Source organism: Strigops habroptila, chromosome 1 (assembly GCF_004027225.2).
Source record: "Strigops habroptila isolate Jane chromosome 1, bStrHab1.2.pri, whole genome shotgun sequence".
Classification (NCBI taxonomy): Eukaryota; Metazoa; Chordata; class Aves; order Psittaciformes; family Psittacidae; genus Strigops; species Strigops habroptila.
This window is the reverse complement of record NC_044277.2, coordinates 44,516,579-44,537,948: the sequence shown is the minus strand read 5'-3', so window position 1 is coordinate 44,537,948 and position 21,370 is coordinate 44,516,579. Positions and strand designations below refer to the sequence as shown.

General features: G+C 37.1%; 1 protein-coding gene across 1 annotated transcript in view; it reads right to left on the bottom strand.

The window, feature by feature from the left end:
- The window catches only part of TRAPPC8 (trafficking protein particle complex 8), a 52,716-nt gene that overhangs the window by 9,566 nt on the left and 21,780 nt on the right, over positions 1–21,370 (bottom strand). Inside the window, 17 exon segments of the mRNA XM_030478851.1 lie at positions 4,273–4,374; positions 4,954–5,139; positions 5,911–5,951; positions 6,067–6,135; positions 7,000–7,096; positions 8,449–8,596; positions 9,209–9,651; positions 10,550–10,707; positions 11,668–11,794; positions 12,489–12,563; positions 13,630–13,760; positions 13,948–14,142; positions 14,925–15,033; positions 16,108–16,332; positions 18,591–18,722; positions 19,690–19,795; positions 21,261–21,361. Of these exon segments, the coding sequence (XP_030334711.1) occupies positions 4,273–4,374; positions 4,954–5,139; positions 5,911–5,951; positions 6,067–6,135; positions 7,000–7,096; positions 8,449–8,596; positions 9,209–9,651; positions 10,550–10,707; positions 11,668–11,794; positions 12,489–12,563; positions 13,630–13,760; positions 13,948–14,142; positions 14,925–15,033; positions 16,108–16,332; positions 18,591–18,722; positions 19,690–19,795; positions 21,261–21,361 (2,445 nt within the window).

Here is a 21,370-nt window from a genome sequence, read left to right as displayed (position 1 = left end):
TTTTATGGGTTTTACTTTGGGCTAGCACAATCTAATCCACAGGACTGAACAAGCAGCCCAGAAGCATATCATGTGCAGTCCTAGAGCACACCTGGATTAATTCTGCCTGGAAGGTATCCACTTTTTGCAATACACAACCACTTCGCCATGAAAAGAGAGGGCTGTAAATGGGGACAGCATCTTGGAAAAAGTACGCCTGATCTAAAACACAGTCATAGGCATTTTATCTCATCTAGACTTCAGTCAAAACTAAGTTTACATTCACCTGCTAACATGTTTCAGAAGTACAGATGCACTATTCCCAACGTGCCTGCATGTTCAAGTGACAAGCCTCTACTAGATCGCACCTCACCTTCCATCGGTGTGAAGTCTTTGCCAGTCAGAAGTATGGTAAATGCCCCAGCTACAGACTACGATTTCCATTCCACCATATTACACTGTGCTTTTCCCTTCAGAATCTTTTGAATTCACCAGATTAGGAAAATATAGTAGTCAGCAATAAGAATACTGAATGTGAATGGATGTTTGAAGTATTTGAAAGTTTTGTCCTTTTATTAAGTGAAGGTCAAGGGGTCAAAAACAAGAGACAGAATAGCTTTATTTCGAGTGCAATCCTAAATTAATCTTCAGTTAAAACAATCTGATTCCTGAAAGCACGTTTCAGAAAAGAAACAGAACTCTGAAGTTTCTTAGTCAGCCTTTTTTTTTTTTTTCCCCCAAAATACAGGTGAGAGAAAGCATCGGAAGAGAAATGTTTTCCAAACTCCTAGAACATTAAGATAGAAGTAGTTCATCACATCACCTGGTCCGGTAGCCTCTGCTCAAAAGCAGTGCTATTCAAACTAATAAGAAAACCTGTAGTGTAAATTACAAAACAACCCTTATATTCAGTAAGCTTCAAAGTCATAGTTCTCTTGGTTAGAAGAAAAAAAGTTTAGAATTCATAATTCTATTTTGAACAGACATGAGAAGAAAAAGCAGCATGTGTGTTTGAGTGCAAGTAAAATTTGCATAGAATTTTACTGCTATTTTCTTTCGTTTTATGCAGGTACATACAGAAATTTTCCCAGAAAAATGTTTTAAGCCTCACTCAAGCCCCACTAACTTGTGTTTTATAGAAGCCAGAAGTTTTATTTCAATTCTATCAAATGCTGCAGCAAGTTATTCTACTGTGATACCAGAAGAATTGCATCCTGCTGTCTGTTCCTCATCCCTGTTGTATACATGTTCCACAATAAACCAAGCAGAAGTAACCACCTGTCCTTGCATCTCAGTCAGCAATCTCACATCTTGTCTTAGATATATGATAAATATGACTTTATAGCAGTGCACCCAACTACCAATCTACCAGAAACTGCTGGAAGAAGTTATAACACTGCTCTTTCACTACAGTGCTTTACTGCAGCTTTGTTTTCCTGAACAGTTCTAGAAACTTCTATAAATCCAAACTAAATCCTTAAAAGCTGGCAAAGAATTAGTGAGATATTCCAGAATTGACAAAACAGCAGAAGTCAACCAGCACATAGAATTTAACCAAAATACAAAGCAAGATACCTTGATTTGTTCAATGTAGTCATTTGATGAATTCAGCTAAGCTTTGAGTAATTTCTCAGAGGGCTAGAAGAAATAAAGGGGATGCAGAGAGAAATCTTTTTCATGTTTTTCCCAAGTGTACTGAGACCCCATTCTTGGTTGACGATGGCTGTTGCCAGACAGACAAAAATTCCCTTGCTGGCTGCAACAGCATGAAGCAGAAGCAGTGCAAGACAAGAAGAAAGTTGCTGAAGAGCAGCAACAAATGGAAGACATCAAGCAATACTGAGTCCTGGGTGACACCCTGTTCAGAATTTGCAAATAAATTTATTTTTTTCACCAGATCTGAGCAGCCCTTTTATCATTTAAGAACTAGTAACCAACATGCATTGGGTAAAAAGCATGCATCTCCATCTCCCTCTGCTGTCTAGACCACAGAAAACAACTAGCTTTTGTACTGTCAGCACAAGATACTCAGGAACAGTCTGGTTCCCAGTCTTATTTAAGATTTAGAGAATAAATACAGATTTTCATGAGAAACAATTTGAATGCTATGTTACAAGCTTCGAAACAATATACTGAAAATGTTGTTAGAAGTAAAGTTTGGGTTTGAGATTCTCCCCCCACTCCCAGCTTTTCCCTACTCCCACTTTTTACACTTTTGATGCAAGAACAAGATAATTCAAAGACAATACACAGTCCTTAATAGTTCATTATTTTTCTCTACCTCGACTCATTTACTCCTATTTTGGGGATTCTTTTAATTCTTAAATGTGAACAAAATAAACTGCTGCCAAGTCTCAAATCGATTAATTTGTTATTCCTCACCTCCCACGTCAGAGGGGTTTATCTACTCTCCTCACAGTATAAAGTGCCAATTAAAAGAAAGTAGTACAGGAGCATATGAAATGTCTCAATCCTTAACAGTCCCAAGATTACAAGCTCTGAAAATCCAAGTTAAATCTGAGCTTTGCTTACCATGAGGATATAGAATCTACAGATTTATTAAAAACAACTACTATTACTCTTGCACCAGATTTCAAGTGCATCACAACACAGAGGTATTTTTCCTTCTAACCAAGGTACAGAATACTTGAAAAGAAGCATGTTCCTTATGCTCAAGAAAGTGAATACCATAATCAGTGTAGCATCTATTTGATTATAGCTGTAATAATAATAACAAATGAGAAAGATTATAGACAGAGAATGCTAATATAGTATGTATTTGTCAAAAAAATTGAGCATACATCTGGATCATCCCTGTTGCTGGTGGCAGGATTCAGTTTTTAGTTTGAATTTGAGGGAGACAACTAGAGTTCCAGTACAGTTGACAAGAAGAGTAAATTTCTACCCCTAGCATGTTCACTTGTTTACTTTAGGACGCAGATATGATTCAATCCTACTTCTCTTCCCACCCATTTGCTAGAACTAGACCTCTAGGAGACGAGAAGTACACAGTGTTTTCTCTCCTAACTTTAGATGCCTACAGAATGATCTACTGTTGTACATACACCTTAAGACAGAAAAAGTAATACCAGAGTGTGCAGTTGTCACTAGACTAATACACCTAACATTGCTCAGCATAGCTTGAGTCCACATGTGCAAAGGCTTTTTTTAGGGGTGAGAGGGCATTAAGCGAAAACACAGTCTTCAGACATTAGTAAATATTCCTATTTTTCAGTACTAATGAACACCAGCCAGTTCAGCTCAGACTACACTCCCCTTTTGACCTATTCTCATCTATTTCACAGCACAAAGAACTAAATGGAAAAGTCATCTTAATGATGTGTAAATACTTAAAGGCTTATGAACCAAAGACAAGAGCACAGCTTCAGAGTAATTCACAAAATGTTACAGCATTTATAGAGACACATTTGTCCTATATTGCTTTCTTCACAAACAGAATGTATAGCACTGTTTGCTGCAACTTTGAGTAAGAGCTCACTAAAAGCTATATATGATGTTTGCAACATTGGTAAAAATGAGATCGGCACCAAAGCACGAACAACAATGTGCTGCCCAGCAGAAGACTAAACAAGTACAAGACTCGCTTCTTTTTTTATTTTGCACATTAGTCTTCTTTACACACATAAATTGCATCTAGCATAGATGTTTTACAGAAACTTATCTGTAGCTTCCACAGATGTTTCTGATTCATATACCAGGAGACATCCACCAGTTTCTTACAGATGCTATTTTCTTTAAACAATCAAACAGGCTACAAAACTTCAATGTGAGAAAATATGCTATTAATTGATCAATTCCAGTGAAGCTTTCAATGTCTTTAACTGCTTTAACTGTTTCTGCTTTTCTAAGTTTTTACACTAAAGGTTGTCATTTAAAAGTTGTGCAGAGCAGTAGAATTTATAAAATTGATTTTGTACAACTCAAACCCAATTCCACCATTTTACTATTAACTTTGTTATGAAATAATTGTTAACTTTGTCTTAATGCCATTAATAAGCTCCTAATTCTACCATGAAATGCCACAGAACAATTTAGTTCATCTGCATAGCAGCATACTTACTTGTATATTGCTTTTCTCATCTTTAAACTGAGCCTAGCTATTCCATTATAGATGACTAATCAAAGTTGAAGTCAGTCTGAATTATTTAGTAATAACACATATCTGATGCTAGATTCTACAAAATCACACAAAGCCATTCCACTTATAAGAAAACATATCAAGTCTATTTTTAGAAAGAAGCAATTGTAAAGGAAAACTTCATGCTAGATTACCTGCTTCTGAGGAAACGAAAAAGCCTCCTTCCCAACTGTATTAAGGGCGACATGATGCTGGCCCTCCAAAATAAGCTGCTTGTTGTCTTCCACAACATATGCCTGCAGAATATAATACAAAGACATTAGCAGACCAGAAACTATCATAAGCATCATAATACAGAATTACTGATTTTCTCTCTAACTTAAGTGGAAGATGTGTACTGTTCAAAATCTGAAGGCTAACATGACATATATTGATTTCATGTGTATGCCTTTAGTTTTGCAAGCACAGACAGCTGCTGAAGTTTAGACTGCCAATTTCCACTACTTAATATTTGTGTTCTGGTAAGTGAGATCCTCCTCTTCAAAGACAGACTGGATCACTCTTACAATTCTATGATAAAAGAAAGCACAAATCTCTTGGTTTAAGATTTCAGAATTCTCTCTTTTAAGAAAAGAACTTCAGAACTGGGTGCATCCAGAGTAATGTAAAACCACTTAAGCACACTTATTACAGTAACAGCTCTTAAGACTGTCTTTGCTTCTTAACACCATTTTAGTTCATTTGCCTGTTTTCAGAAAAAAATTTCACTCATAAATTTTGTATGAGTACACTTGGAAGTTCAGGATGCCATATGAAATTATTTTCTAACAGTCATTTCATGGCCAAATTACCACAAAGGCCATAACCATACATACCTTCCACAGTACGACAATGTTCAAATCAACTTCGCTGCATCTTTGTATCAATCTGACCGTCTCATCAAATGATTGTTTCGCAGCCCTTTGAGATGCATGAGTATGAGATTGCACATGTGTTCTTTTAAATTCAGTGGATAAGCTTTGAAAAAAAAAGTCTGCACAAGGACTGGCTGAACTTATTATCTGCAAGAAAAACAAAAGCCAGAAAGAGTGTTTTCAGAACAGGATGCAAGCTGACACAAGTTACTCTTAACAGAACTCATCACTGTAGTATTATCTTGCTTTGTTTCCCTTTGCAAACCAAGAAACACATCTTGGTTTCCATGCTTGCCCTGTTAGAGATCAGCCCTAGCTAACAAGCTAAGGTAACACAGGGCAACAGAGCTACAGAATATTGGCCTAAAACTACAAGTAACAAACTTGGAAGTAAGAGCTTTGATTATCACCAGACAGCCCACTGTGATATTTTAACTGTAGCAGTGAGAGCTGATGTGTCCCAGCTAACTCACAAAATTCATGTGCAAGTCATTCTTAATACATTCCTCAGGTTTGCTAGAATTACTTATTCAAGTTAGGAGCATACATTTTGCTAGTAATAGCACAGATAATAGATTGCACAGGATATTCCCTGTATATAACTGGCATAGCCAGAAATACTGTGCTGTTTGTCAAGTTTGTCATTGTTTGTGCTGAGCTTTTCCAACACCAAAAGCTTGATAAGGAAGCAATGGTTTCAAGATCAACAACAGTGATACTTGGAGACACCAGGATGAGTAAGAAACTTTAGCTTCGTAACCCCTTCTTTTCAAAAAGGTTAGCCTTTCCAGTATGTGCTATTGCAGAGCTGCTGTTGCATTAGCAGAATACTCATACTGTCTAGAAGTGAGGGTCCCCTCCTGCACACGACAGGGATACCTTGTACAAGACAGAATGCAGTCATACCAGTTCACTTACCTGTTCATTTCCAAAGACAATGTCTGCAAATGTGTAATTTTCTAAAGGATAAAAAGAGAAGGAATTGTTTTAGCATTATGAGAAGTCACAATTCCAGCATACAGCATCCAAATAGTATTTTCTTCCAAAAGTCACCACATTCAGGAGAGAACCTACCTTCTGAGTTTTTGCATCTTACTGCTTTAAAGCATAACTTTGCTCTCTCTCTGCTAGCAAGTTTAGTATCTGGGGGGAAAAAAGAAAATAAAAAATTGCAAGATTACTTTTTTTGCAAGACTTCCCCCCCCCCCAACATTATGAGTCCCTTCTCATTAGCCAAAAGTCAGCCTTTAAACTTCACAAATAAGAACCACACTGATAATACTCAAGAAGCATAACTAATCAAGCAGAGCAACTCTACGCTAGTCAAGAAGATACATCTTCTGCTGAGCCCTTCTACCTACTTCTAGAGCAGGAAGGAAGCCATAATACAATGAGGAGATATAGAGAAAGAAGGAAGGAACAAAACACAAGATTCAGTTTATCTGACTGGCTCACCCTAAATATTAATACAAGAGGAATACTAAGACTAGACTAATTTCTAAGTGCTTAAATGTTAGCATACAAGTAAAGATTACATTTGCTGTTGTATCTAACAGCACTTTTTTTGCCTGGTATAGCTAGCCTTTTCAAAAATTAGCAGCTTGTATTAGTGAAGGCAGGATACTGCACTAGCAATTCTAATTTCTAATAATAAAGAGTACTTGTCAAATATTCTGTTGATCAGTTAAATTCAACACTGATATATAACTAAAAGAACACTGAAATTTGTTTGCTGATTTATTCAAACTGTGACACAGATTTCTCTACATCACAGAAATTACTTTTGCCTGTAAATTAAGCTCATTGTTAAAATTGCTGAAGTCTGAAAGTCACCTTTCAATATACTTTTTGTGAAACACTAACAAAAGAAGGGCTGTAGCATGTTTGAAAGTGACAGAGCTTTTAGAAATTAATTATTTTGAGAGCCAAATAAACTCCTTGTAAGATTCTTTTTAACTGTTCTTGACAGGCAGAAGCTAGATTTGCCATGCTTTTGGTGATACACACCTTTGTCTTCAGAGATGTTAACAGATTTTTGAAGCTTCCAGTGCTTGCTGTTACTTGAAACTTGCACTATATGAAATTCTTTAACGCCAGTTTCACTCTAAGGAAGAGACAAAAATTATATCGAATAAGACCAATCACAACTGTGACATTCTATATCACATCATAAGTGTTCACTGCAAAGCAGCATTGTTAAAAATCTTAATTTAACTCATTATTCACACCTTCCATAACACAGTACTAAAGAGAGACAAGAAGAGAATTAAGACCCACTGTAACATAAAACAACAGTCCCAGTTCACAGCAACTTCCAATTCAAGCAAACAAAGCCACACCAAGAAAAAACAAAGATCCCCCAGAAAAATACCTGCAAACTAGTATTTTAGATGACTATATATTTAGATGACTAGATTAAGATGACTATAATAAGAGCTAGGCTTTTCACTCCAATGCAGAACACTGTCTGCAAAGCCACTTAGTAAAAATTCTTCACTTTCTGGGATTTATGACCTAGCAATACTCCTAAAGTAATCTTAGAAGCTTTTTTTTTTTTTTTTTTTAATATATATGTAATGAAAAGTAGCTTTTGGGGTTGGTTTCCTTTTTTGGAAAGAGTGAGGTGGTAGTGGAAAATTAGGTCTCACACAAGGTTATCTGCTAACTTGGTAAGTACTTTATAAAAGCATTCCTTCCCCCTCAAAGAAGGGGTGGACAATATTCACTCAAGGAAAAAAAAAAAAAGTGTAGACACCTTTAAAACAAAATGACAAATTAGCTCAGTGTTTCCACTACCAGCTAAGTGTTTAGAAATTCTATAAAGAAAGGGTTCAATTACCTTGCTTTGTGGTTGAAAAAATGGGAGCAGCTTTACCAAGAAAATGAGTAAACTTAAATTAGCATAGTAACAAAAACTAAAATATTTTCATTTGCCTTGCTAAGTCAAGAGACCACAACAGACATATCTGTATTTGGATTATATTAGCAAAAAATATCTTTTAGAGTTTGGTAATAAACGTAAACACAGAAGCTTTCTTTAAGTTAGAGCTTAAATTCTGACTTCACGTTACCACTAATTCTACCAGCGTTTTCACTGAAAGGCTGGAATGGGAAAACTGGTTGTCTTATTCAGAACTATCTTAGAAGCTCTGATCATCAAGAACATTCATGAATTAGGAATAAATCTTCCTAAAAGAAAAAAAAAAAAATCTGAACTACAGTACCGGAATTTGCTTAGGCTAGAGATAGGTATAGCAGACTTCCAGGGAGCTGAGATAAAACTCAACTGTTAGTACTCTCTTTCCAGCAGTATCTGTACTGATCAAATAAACAAGGTTTACTTGGTGTTCGCAAAATAGCTGGCAAAACACTTTTACTTAAGTCTTAGTTCTACTGATGACACTTCTACATCTGTTGAGCTTTATAACAGCATTATTATTAAAAGCAAGAACTTACAGTATTGATATTTTCTACATCCACAAACACCAACATATTGCCCCCTCTGCCTTCTTCATCTTCAAGCGCATTACTTCTGCAGACAGTAGCTCGAATATGCAGAGACCGGCTAGTACAAATAACTGCAGTGTGCCTTAATACTCTATGACTAGGAAGGAGGGAGAAGGAAAAAAGAAAGAAAGAAAAAAAACATTCTGAACAACCAAGACTGCTGTCCAGAGTCTGTCATCAAGAAGTTTAGCTTTTATCAATATTAAAGCTATTCGGCAATTTATTCCTTTCAACCACCAAAGAGATACTTTTCTTTCTAGCTTCCTATCAAAAAGATATTGTATTTAACAATCACGCTGCATGGGTAGGTGCTGTTCAAACATACAGTCTCTTAGCCAGCTTGAAATACTGGAAAAAAAGTCCATGTTACCATGATGAAATCTTTCGTTCAATGTAGACAAGACTTTCTTTCCTAACATGCAGAAACAAATAAAGTCATGGTTTTTTCCCTATATGCCTCAAAGATGTGCTTCCAAAGAAACTAAACACAGAGTTTGTATTAACAGCAACTGACACTTTGATAGAAGCAGTGTATGCTATGTAATTTCATACAGATTAGATCATATAGCAGAAAAAAACCTATTGCTTAGAATAGCAGGTAACAGGCCATTTCTACATCACCACAGAAATTGAAAGAAATTCACATTTATAGTTACAATGTTTATAGTGTGTCTCATAAGTATGACAGAAAAAAGTAGATAGAACTTACCACATTTTTGAGTGTCTTTTAATACTTTCATAGTAAAACAAAAAGTTAATTTCATGAACACCTTCTTCATCTGGTCCCCGTAACCACATTGGCAGCTGCACTGAAGCCCCAGGAAGAAGAACAGCATCAGGAAGTGGGACGTTTATTACTTCAGGCTGACCTCCTGGGCCAACCCCAAAGTCTACAGAAGAAGCTGAAGATAGCAGTGCTGTACGCACAGAGGTAGGATCTGTCACAACAGTCTTGTAAGCACTACAGTTTTCAGAAGCTGAAGGACTTAGTGGCGTTAGAACAGCAGTATTTCCACCAAAAGTAAAAAATTCTGGATGCTTGGACACAACCTTCAGTGCTGTAAGAGGACACTTGCTTACATTCACAAATTCTACATATGCTTTTCTGATTTCTCCACAGAGAAGCCCTGTAGGAAAATTTATAAAGAACACCTGTATGGGAGAGAACAGGAGAAAAGAAACACCTGAACACTGAGCCAAGTTATGAATGCACATGAAAACAACAATCAACATATTTAAACTACATTGCTCTCTATGGCTTCCTAAGAAGGGCAAGTGGAGAGTGAGGTGCTGATCTCTTCTCCCTGGTATCCAGTGACAGTACAGATAGGAACGGTTCACAGCTGCACCAGGGGAGATTTAGACTGGACATTAGAAAGCACATCTTTACTGAGAGGGTGGTTAAACACCAGAACAGGCTTTCTAGAAAGGTGGTTGATGCCCGAAGACTGTCAGTGTTTAAGAGGCATTTGGACAATGCCCTTAACATGCTTTAACTTTTGGCCAGCCTTGGAGTGGTCAGGCAGCTGGACTAGATGGTTGATGTAGGTCCCTCCCAAACGAAATGTTCTAATCTATGAAGTGTTGTCATTAAGCAGACCAATTTAATAAGCCTGGTAAGGAAAACCACTATGTTTTAATTAGCCAACTTGAAGAACTATTCTAGATAAATGGCAAGCAACAGAAAAAAGTTTCTTTGCCTGTTCCCCCTCACCTTGAAATCTGGCTAAAAAAAAAAAAAAAAAAAAAAAAAAAAAAAAACCACCAAAAAAAAACAAAAAAAAACAAAAAAACCAAACAACCAAATTGCTGCCAACTAAAATTCTAAAAGGAATATAACGATTTCCGAATTATATTAATTTGGAGGCTTCAAGTTCCACTTGGAAGAAAAAAAAAAAACCAAACCAAAACCCCTACATGCACAAGTCTAGCACTGACAGATCAGAAATTAACTTAAAAAATTTAGACATTAACAAAGCCTATAACTTCATTGTTAGAAATTAATTTTCAGCTATTTGCTCAGAACTGCCAATAGAAAGTAGCTACATACCTCCAGCAAAGGCATTTCTTCTGTAATAATGGGATCTAAACGTCGATCAGGTCCATATTTAATAGATGTTTTCTCCTCTTTTGTGTTATTAAGTCGAGGCCCTTGGATTTCTAAATCTTGTCGTCCTCGTACAGATAACCCATTGGAGACAAACTTTCCTAAAACAATTTATAAAAAGTTTGGTTTGTTTTTTTTAATAATTCTTTTTTCCTAAGAAGTGAGCCAAAGCTCCCTACTCAATCTCAAAAATCATTCTGATGATCTGATGATGTGGACTTACTGCCCTTTAGGTCCCTACAAATGCAGCAGGGGTGAGTGGGAGGTTGGGGAAGGACATGGAACATGAAGGTAAAATATTTGTTTCCTTTCCCAATTTCTGTCAAACCTGAAAAGTCAAAAGATTTTTATTTCCTTTAAAAGACAGGCCACCACTCTCTAAATGCTTTTTTATTCAAAAGGTTTACAGTTCATAGATAGCTAAACAAGCTTCATTATTTCTTTTAGACACTGTCAAACATGTGCTTTAATCCCCACTTCCTCCAACAACTAAATTTTCCCTGTGAAAGACAGTTTTAGATTAATGACTCAACAAAATACACCAAGTAACGTGCAATTAATAAGCCATTTATATGTTAATATGAAGGAAAGAGAACCAAAATAAAGTCAAGATGCTAAAAAAAAAAAGTTGTATCAGCCAAGTTTAAATTTGGAAATCTATGCAAAGAACTGAAGTGTAACATTTAGACAAAAACTGAAAGCTAACAAAGCAACAAGACCCAGAAGAAAAATGAATGGCAAAAATCAATGAAAGTTGCTACAGATTCAACACAGCAATAGATGCAATATTTAAATTTATTTTTTTTTAAATACTTTCAGAATTTCTACATTTTAAAAGGAACAGTAAGCATGGGTTTGGTAGTGATTATTTCCTTTCTTATGGGATTCCTACAGATGCCAATTCATTCCTCTCTCGTTTCAGTCGTTTCCCTTGTTTCTACATTCTTACTTGAAGGAAAGCCTTGCATCATGATAGTTAAACACCAGAATTTAGTTCTACTCTGCAGAAGCCATGCCTCCCCCTTCCAGTGACACACAACTTAAGGGAACAATACACTTACCTGTCTGTAATCCAACAGAAGGATCTATCCCATCTAATGTCACAGCACCCTGAACAGTGCCAAGATCATAAACGACTCCCAGAATATGTAGCTCCCCTGTTTGATGGGGAAAGAGCTTTAGTCTTGCCTGTGGAGATATGTTAAATTTTTTGTTGTTGTTGCTACTAGAAAAAAGGTATTATTACATTTTTATGTCCAATTGTTAAAGACACTCACAGCTACATTTACCTTATAGTCGTGTCAGATACATACAATAACTACAGGTTATTTACTGGATTCAAAATTTCATATCACAGAATTTACCAAACCAGTCCACAGCTGAGAGATGCTCATTACATTAGGACAGAATCCTGAATTGTAACAAAAATTCACTTTGAGGCAGAATCACAGGATGGTTGAGGTTGGAAAGGACCTCTGGAGGTCATCTTGTCCAACTTGCCTGCTCAAGTAGGGCCACCTACAGCCAGCTGCCCAGGACCATGTTCAAATGGCTTTTAAAAACTCCAAGGATGGAGACTCCACAATCTCTCTGGGCAGCCTGTGCCCAGTGCTCAGTCACCATCCCAGTGAAAAAAAAAAATAATTGTTTCCTGATGTTCAGATGGAGCCTCCTGTGTTTCAGTTTGTGCCTGCTGCCTCTCGCCCTGTCACATCCTCCCTTCAGATATTTATATACACTGATGAGATTAAAAAATTCAAGTACTGCATCTAAGTTACATCTTCTGTAAGTTTAACATTAAGTTCAGATCATAACAAGTCTGAACCCCACCTTGAACTTCAACACTAAAAAGATAATTTTTAAAACAAAGTACAGTACTTACCACTTTTGTCTCCTCACTATTAATTAAAAATTCTGCTATTGCTTCAGTTCCTATCATGGCACCATCACATGTTCCCTGAAAAGAAGAAACAGCTTTTCAGATACTATTACTCCTAGGCAGAAAAAGTGCCATAAATATTACTTCCCACACCTTTCCTACAGTGTTTGAGGTTAAAAGCATACAAATTTCAAACTGCAGACAATTAGGACCAGCAGATGCTATATGCCCAGCTTCTCAGGCTTTCCAAGTTAAACAAGCAGCTAGAGAGCTCAATAAACATTTACTTGAGAGAAATTTAAGATTTATCACTATAAATTGGAACCATTCCCAATCAGTTTCATTGATACCCACAGAAATATTTATCATATCATTAAAGTAGCAGTTCAGACCAGAACAGAAGGGAAAGCATGTGATAATCCTTGAGGCTTAGTTATATGAAACTATGTTTATAACTCTGGCAAACACTTACAGGACCTTTAGAGATCACTATGTTCCAAATGCTTTTGGCCAGGAAACCAAACTGTTAACAAATTTACTGCAATGTTCATTATCAGAACATATTAAAACCTTAAAAATATGAATGTGAGAACAGTCCTTCAGAGGGAAGTTTTGGCAGTATCAGCTGAAGTGTTAAATTAAACAGTACTAAGTAGTTCATCTAAAATACTCAAAACATTAATCTTCACACAATAAATTTTCTTTTTTCTTCTGATCAAGATACCACGATATTCCTATACCATACCAGCACAGTTTTTCAGAACACACATTCCACTACATACAAGCAGCTATAGGTATTTGATAATACTCCTATTGACACTGCAAGTCATTTCTGCTGCTCAGGGCTAGTGTGACTCAAAATAGATGCACTACACATATAATGAAATGTTGGAAGTATTTTACTTTGCATTAAGCTTTACAATACCCAGTACAGTATGTTTGTTAACTCGGCTGCTTCGTGCCCTATGGATCTAGGAAAATCTAAACAATGCATAAGAAAATTCAGTGGCCATTTCCCCCCCCCTTTTTTTTTTTAATTTACACTTAAACCAGCTGTTTTCCTACTACAGCATTTAAGACTTAACATATACTCCATAACTGCAGCTGCTTCATTTTGGTTGAAAAAGGATGAAGCTTTCCTTACCAGCTCTTTTGTTTCTCCTTCATGCTTTCTATTGAAGTCTTTAGGTTGAAACTTCCACAGCAATGAAAGGTCAGTCAAAAGAAGTGGAACTTTCAGAGGGTTTCGGAAGGACACTTCTACAGTTATTGGTTCTGTTAAAAAGTGCAAGAAAATAATGACAACAGGCTATCCCCACCACAATCTGAAGGTTTACCTAACTCAAAGGACTCTTGTGCAAACAACCTGCACAAGAACATTGGTTTAAATCTACAATAACACAGGAACTATTGTACAAATCTAATTAATCTTATTTCTGAAGTGTATAAACTATAACTTTACCTTCTATCACAGCAAGTGGAAATTTGGAGTTATCCGAGTAGCGATTTAAACAGAACTGCGTTGGTTGAAAGTTTGAAGGTATCGTTCCTTTATTTACCACAGAAACAACTTGCTCCTCAAGTTCCTTCCACTGTTGTGATGATTCTGAGTCATACTCCTGATCCAGACTTACGTGCGTAGCTGCCTGCTTTTCACCTAGTATGAGAAAGGCAGTCTTAGAAGATGAGAACAGTGACATGCAACAGTTGCAACAGAGGGCAGGACTGCAAGTTTGGTAAGTATTGTTAAAATACTTTAAATTCTCAGTTACTGACATTTTAATGTTATAATTTATGTAAGTCAGAGAATTGCAAGACGCTCAAAATACATGCATGAAAGACAATACTGAGGATAATTTGAGTCTAAGCCTATTTGCAAATTGTGGAATTCCAAGATTATAAAATGCTACATGGTATTCCCATTTTACAGATTATTTTTACTTTATGACAGACTACAGGCCCACAATGCAGCCCTGGTTTATCTAAGAATTTCCACTCAGCTTACTTTATATTCAGGAATCACAGTGTTTCAAACATTTCCTCCAAGAGAAAGTTAACTGTAAAGCTAATTTCAAGCATTGGCACTAGAGTATAGCATTTGCTAAAGCATTAATAATCCCTTTCATAAAGTTCATTACAGACTTGCGTTGAAGCTTTCCAGCTGTGAAAAACAGTGGAAGCCAGCCCATCACATATGCAGATTTCATATTTACACAGGAAGTCTGAAAGCATCTAGCAAGTAGATACTAAGCTTAAGCTTTTCTTTTGAAATCTTCTTTATGAAGTTACCTGGTCACATTAGTTTTACATAATGATAGATTTAAATTTTGGGGTTTTTTTTGGTTTTGGTTTTTTATTTTTTTAAATGACACCAACTCTTGCAAACATTTTTTTTCCATAAAGAACAGACTTCAATCCATTCACACAAAATTTTCTAACCTTCTGCTGGTCTTCGATCATGCCCAAAGAAAACACGGGTTGCTGAGCTGTTAATATACGGTAAAGGAAGCTGTGGTAAGGGACCATCAGGTGACAGCTGGGTTACGTTCTGAAGCAAAGAAAAACAAGAGTGTCATGCCATTATGCAAACACATGATGTCCGGGCTATACATTACCAACAACTGAATTATGAGGAAGCCAAGTTATAGCACTCAGTGTTTGAATAAGTAATATTTTTAAGATGGAATGAATAATTTCAATTAATTGTTTTGAGAGTTTCTTCTGCTTTGACATTCTGAAGTAGTATCTTTTCTTCAATAAGAGTTAAAAGTTTGTGAAATCTTTCTGGAAAAAGGGAGAATAACGATTTTAATCCAACACTCTAATCACTATTGCGGCTGCATAGCTATTACAAGCTTTATTTGATGCAAAGCTTTACTCTCTAACTCAGAGTTTGATAAACTACATTCACCACACCACCATTGTTACACAAGACTCACCCCAGCTGAGCTGCGGACTTGAAAACCAGTCTCGAGTAAGGTCTACTATAACTTAGCAAACACCACAAAAATTCCACTTGCAAACTTTAAGACAGTAACTAACTACACAGCTACAAGTTGTGTGGTGGTATCAGTACTAAACACCCCACAATATACATGGTATACTACAATTCAGAGTCACTCATGAACTTACAGCCAACTTGATGAGTCACTTGAGCTACAGAAACCCGTATTAAGGAACAACATTCACTACAACATGGATGGGGAGTACTTTATAGTACTGGAAAAGGTGACAGAGCTATCAAGTCTTTATTAAACATTTATTATCAAAAGCCTCAAAAATTGTTATAAGTTGATCAAGAGAGATCCACTTCCTTTAAAAGAAACTGAACTATTATAGGCTGCAATTCAGCCACGACCCTCAAAAGTTCATTTTAGCGTAATAAAAACACATACAAAGAGTCACACTAATACCTATCAGTGGAAGTACACTTAATACACACGAGATGCAGCATATTTGTTTTTTTAAAGCCTAAAGTAAAAAATTAACACATCAACTCGATAAAAACACAACCCTGGAAGAATGCAGGTTCAACAAAAATAATTCAATGACTTACTAGAAAATTACTGGTAATAAAATCACTGATTACTCAAGGAATAAATACAAATGAAAAGTCATTTACCTTATATACATAAAGATATTCTCTTAAAAAAGCTCCTTGCTGAGCTGGAGGTTGTTTACTATCGTTGATCAAAATATGCCTGAAGGCAGACACAGCATTGTCAAGCTGACGAAGCGTAAAGGACTGGCGACCAATAGTGAAGTTAATATGGTCTTCTGCAAGAGACCAGCCTTTCCCTTTGTAAACCTGCATGGCTTGACAGTAGCAACGTAAGGCATGTTTTTTCTGCAAGAAAAAAAAAAAACCCAGTTGATTTCTCAAATAATGCCATTGTAATTGTAACAATAGGAAGATTGAACAGTAAGTCAGGAAACTCACTGAAGTTTTTACCACCACCCCCACAATGCTAAGTGTCATGTTTGCAGAACTATACCTCATAGCATCTGGTCAACATTACCTAAACACATAAGTGTTGATTCCTACAGCACAGAGCCTAGCCTGCAGGTTAAGTCCATGTTTTCAAAGACTGGTCTAACAGGCAGTTAAGTTAAAAAAGCAAACAACAAGAGAAGACTACTTTTGAAATGGTGTTCTGTGTTGCTTTATGACTGACTGCTGAAGTCTACAGAGCTCTTCCGCCAAGGCCTGAGGAGTTAAGACAGATTTAACACATTTCATTTCACTTCTGTAACTGAACTTCCAGTGTGACACTTCCAGTCAATTGCTGTTTAGTAGACACACCTGGGACAAAACCCATGCCATGCAAACCAACAAAACACAGCCCTACAGTACACACAAGACAAAATTACCAATCGCATCAGCCATTGGGAGATAGTTGCTCTGCTCCCAATCAGCTCCACAGTTCCTTTCCTTTACATATATCAGGACTTGGGCATTCAATCCCAAGTCTAGGTATTGAACATCTGCATAGGCATTCACAGGCAAGTCTCAGCTTCTAAAAAAAGGGAACAGCATTCCCTCATTTACAGAACTAATGGGAAAAAGAAAATAATCTAAAACGTGTTCAACTTGGTATGGTGATCACAGCGGAGTACAAGCAGTAAATCCTTAACATTAGCAGATATTACTGACACTTTAAAATATGGTATTACGGTATGCAGCTGAACAGCCTGGCTGACTTCTCTTCAGTACATTTAATATTTTATTTGCCTCTGAAGAAAGCACAAAAACAAATTAAAAAAAAAAAAAACCAAAACAAAAAACCAAAAAACAAAAAAAAACCCCAACAAAAAAGAAAAACCACAAAACAAAAAAACAACCTCAAAACCACTCTACATTTACTGTAACACTGAAAAGGCATTCCTTGAAAACCAGAATCCTCCCAAGAATTAAACAGAAACAACCAGTAACCGAGCTGCTACATGAAGTAAAAATCCAGGCACTTCTCCAGGCAAAGGAGCGAGACACATAATAAAAAATAAAATTAATAAAAAAAAAAAAAAAACCCACCAAAAAAAAAAACCAAACCAAAAAAACCTCTGATCGATAGCTCCCATGGGTACTGTATTGTCATATAACAATAGACCAGGAAACTACTGCATGAACACACACAAGGAGGGGGAAAAATACTGCTATTATTCTTTACGTCTGTGATTTCAACTACAGAAGCAAAGAATTCAAACACAATACACTATACTTTCCTTTGGTCCTATAAAAAACAAGACAGGTAGGGTGGGAGAACACCTCCACAAGACCACAGGCCTTTGTTTTAAACAGAATTCTGATGTCTGGGTTCCCCTGTATCATTGGATTTGCAGTACAGATTTATTTCCATCACGGGTTTTGCAGCTTATTGGTAACTGAAATTGACTGTATCCAAGCACAGTGCCATAACTGAACTCTGGTGGCTAACCTCAGCAGGAATCCAACAGATTGTCTTTAGAGAGTCCATCCACAACTGAGGCAGAATAAGCACAGAGGTTACATCCAATAAACTTTGAATTTATTTATCACAGTTAGAGCTGCCTGCACAGGAATGTGAATGAAAGTAAAAACAATCTGATTTGTATTGGTTTAATTGATAAACTTGAGTCTAAGCAGCCATAAAGAGATGCTTTAGTTTGTCTTGTAGTAACTGTTTACATACCTACACATCCACTAAAAAGCATGTGGTTAAGGCACCAGGAAAAACAGGTATCTAAATTTTGTTTTTATTCTAATAAATTCAGAGTTTAAGAAATCCCTAGCTCCTGCAAACTCACTCAAAAGTAAAAATACTCCCTTATACACATAAAAAGCACTGTATTTCACTGTGTATAAAATTGAGACCAAGAAATGAAAACGTACATCACTTATGTTTCAAGTCAGTGATCTTCAGCATTACTTCTAATTCAAAAGTAAAAGACTAAGCTGATCAATGCACAAGTCATTTTCAGAAGATCGCAGAGCTGAATATACTGCTGACTAACACAAAAGTGTCGGAAGCCAAGCATCTTTTTCCAGACTAATGACACATTTAACATGGTTTCCAGACTAAGTATCAAATACCAGGCATATTTTCCATGTGGAAAGATACTACTTACCTGGCCTGCTTTACTAAACCTATGGCCAGCCAATATCATATGAAACGCAAACTTTCTAACCATGGGACTTTTCATGTTTATAAAACAATGGGCTGCCTGCTCCAACAGGAGTGCACTGCGAAGATCTGAATCCTATTTAAAAGTAAAAAGGAGAATTAGCCTTAAAGTTGAATACAAAGATATCAGTGGCCTTGTTTAATGCTAACAAGGACAGTAAGCTGTAAGTGCTGTGAAGTTGAAGATTTTTATATACAAACAAGCATACTATATATAATTTTAGGTAGTAAAATGATGCAGAGCCAACAGTATTTAGTTTGTTTAAATAACTTATACTGCTCACAAACGTTAGTAGCAAGCTTAAGTTGAAAGGGCAAGAATAAAGCTACAAAGACACTTGAGAGAGAAACTTACTAAATTAAGCAAATTTACTCCATGCTTCACCTGTCCTAAGCATCACATTGGTGCAGCTGGCCACAAAGCCAGAACTAATTGCCGGTTAGACTTTCCTCCAAGCTACACAGAAGATGCTATGCTATTACTCAGTATATATTTGTTTCACTCCTTTTCAAGCAAGACACTTTCTGAGCCGTTAGACGCTAACTGCATGCTTAATTTCCACCAATATTACAGAAGTGTTCTAGCTTTCACTTACAGATTGTAAGGATAACACCTAAGCTACAGTAAACACCTTAGTTAATTAAACTATAGGGTGCTACTGGTCATATGCAGGCTAGTACCCATTATGGCTCTGGCAAGCCATACTAATTTTCTTAACCTTTAAATCCTTAATCTGAAAGCATTCCACACAAGAGTTAAGCACATGTCAACAAAAAAATTTTATAAAGCCAAAGATAACAAATGCACATTTGGCATGTTTAAAGTAGTCAAGCAAGTCACTTGACTAGAAAGAAAAAGACTAACAGTACTAGTTTCTTCAGTTGCAGTATAAGCAGTTTTCCTCACTTCATGCTTTATACCTGCTTATTTGCTACCTTTCGCTAGAAAATATCATAGGACAAGAATTAGAATGCAACCTAGAAGTGCTTGGGTAAGTAAACAAACAAGAGGAGGGCAAGAGTGGAAAAAGCTACTGTTTTACCTCACTGGTTAAACGAATCAGAAGAGCAGCTGCCTCCGAATATTTGCTTTGACTTTTTAAGATTTCGGCACTAAGCAGCACACAGCGCTCAGCCAGAACCATGTTCCTAAAAGAAAAATACAGATGTATTAATAAATGTTTATCAAAGCAAGCCATGGAAAACTTTTCACCTCAAATCTGACTAATTTTCTCCACATCACGTGAGACTGATGTTCTGTTGTTTATCCTTCTTAAAGTGAAATACATGAAAGTTCATCCTCTGCAAAACAACCACATACAGATTGATTCCTTGTGTGCTATCCTACTACAACAGGAGCTTTTTGAAAGTCAAAGCTAGAGAGCATTTTTGAGGACAATATTGTATTTACAAAATGTCAATTCAAATGATCCAACCAACTAAATGACAGCCAGAAACAAGTTGTGCTGGGTTGACCTTGGTGGGTATTAGGTGTCCACCAAGCTGCTCTATCACAACCCCTCCACAGCAAGATGGGGGAGAAAACTAGATTAAAAATGCTGAGATAAGGACAGGGAGATCACTCACCCATTACAGTCACAGGCAAAACAAACAATTTGGGGAAGATTAACTTATTGCAAATTAATAACAGAATAGGATAGTGATAAATAAAAACAGAACTATAACTTCTTCCCCTGACTCCTTCTTCCTAGGCTCAACTTCATTCCCAACTCTTCCATCTGCTACTCCCCCCAAGCAGGGGAGGGGGACAGGGAAAAGGAGCTCTGGTCAGTTCATAACATTTCATCTCTGCCACTCCTTTCTCCTCATGCTATTCCCCTGGTCCAGCATGGGGCCCCTCCCACAGATGCAGTTCTTTAAGAATTGTTCCAGCTTGGGTCCCTTCCACAGGGTACAGTCCTTCAGAAACAGACTGCTCCAGTGTGGGTTCCCCATGCACCACAGCTCCTGCCAGGAACCCGCTCTGGCAAAGGCTCTCCGCAGGCTGCAGCTACCTTCTGGGCATATCCACCTGCTCTGACACTGGGTCCTCCCCCAGCTGCAGTGTGGATCCCTGCTCCATTGCGGTCCTCCATGGGCTGCTACACCATGGTCTTCTCCGCAGGCTGCAGGGATGCACTTCCACCTCTTCCTTCCTCACTGACCATGGTGTGTGCCAGGTCATTTCTCTTATTTTCTCACTCCTCTCTCACAGATGCTGTGCAGTGATTTTTACTTTTAAGTATGTTATCACAGAAGCACCACCAGCATTGCTGACAAACTCAGCTGTGGGCAGTAGTAGGTCCATTTTGGAGCTGGGTGAAAACTGGTTCTGTCCAACACAGGTGTAACTCTTGCTGTCTTCTCACAGAAGCCACCCCATTACCAAAATCTTACCAGGTATATTCAATATACAAGATATATAAGCACTCTGCTAAAAACAGCATAGATCCCCTTCCATGTTACCCTAGATCAACTAACATATCTCACTCTTTAAAAAGTTGCCATCATTCTGTGATCTTTTAGATCTGGCACTACCATTGTGCAAGGGAAGAAACTTAAGCCACCAGGTCTTTCAACTTTCATTGGATCAATATGAAAGTAAACAACATACTTGCAGATATCTCGATAGGTCTGAATTGCTGTTTCCATATAATGAGCAGGATATGGTCTAGGAGCTCCAGGCTGAAGAAAAGCTGATACTGCTGCCATTTCCTACAACAG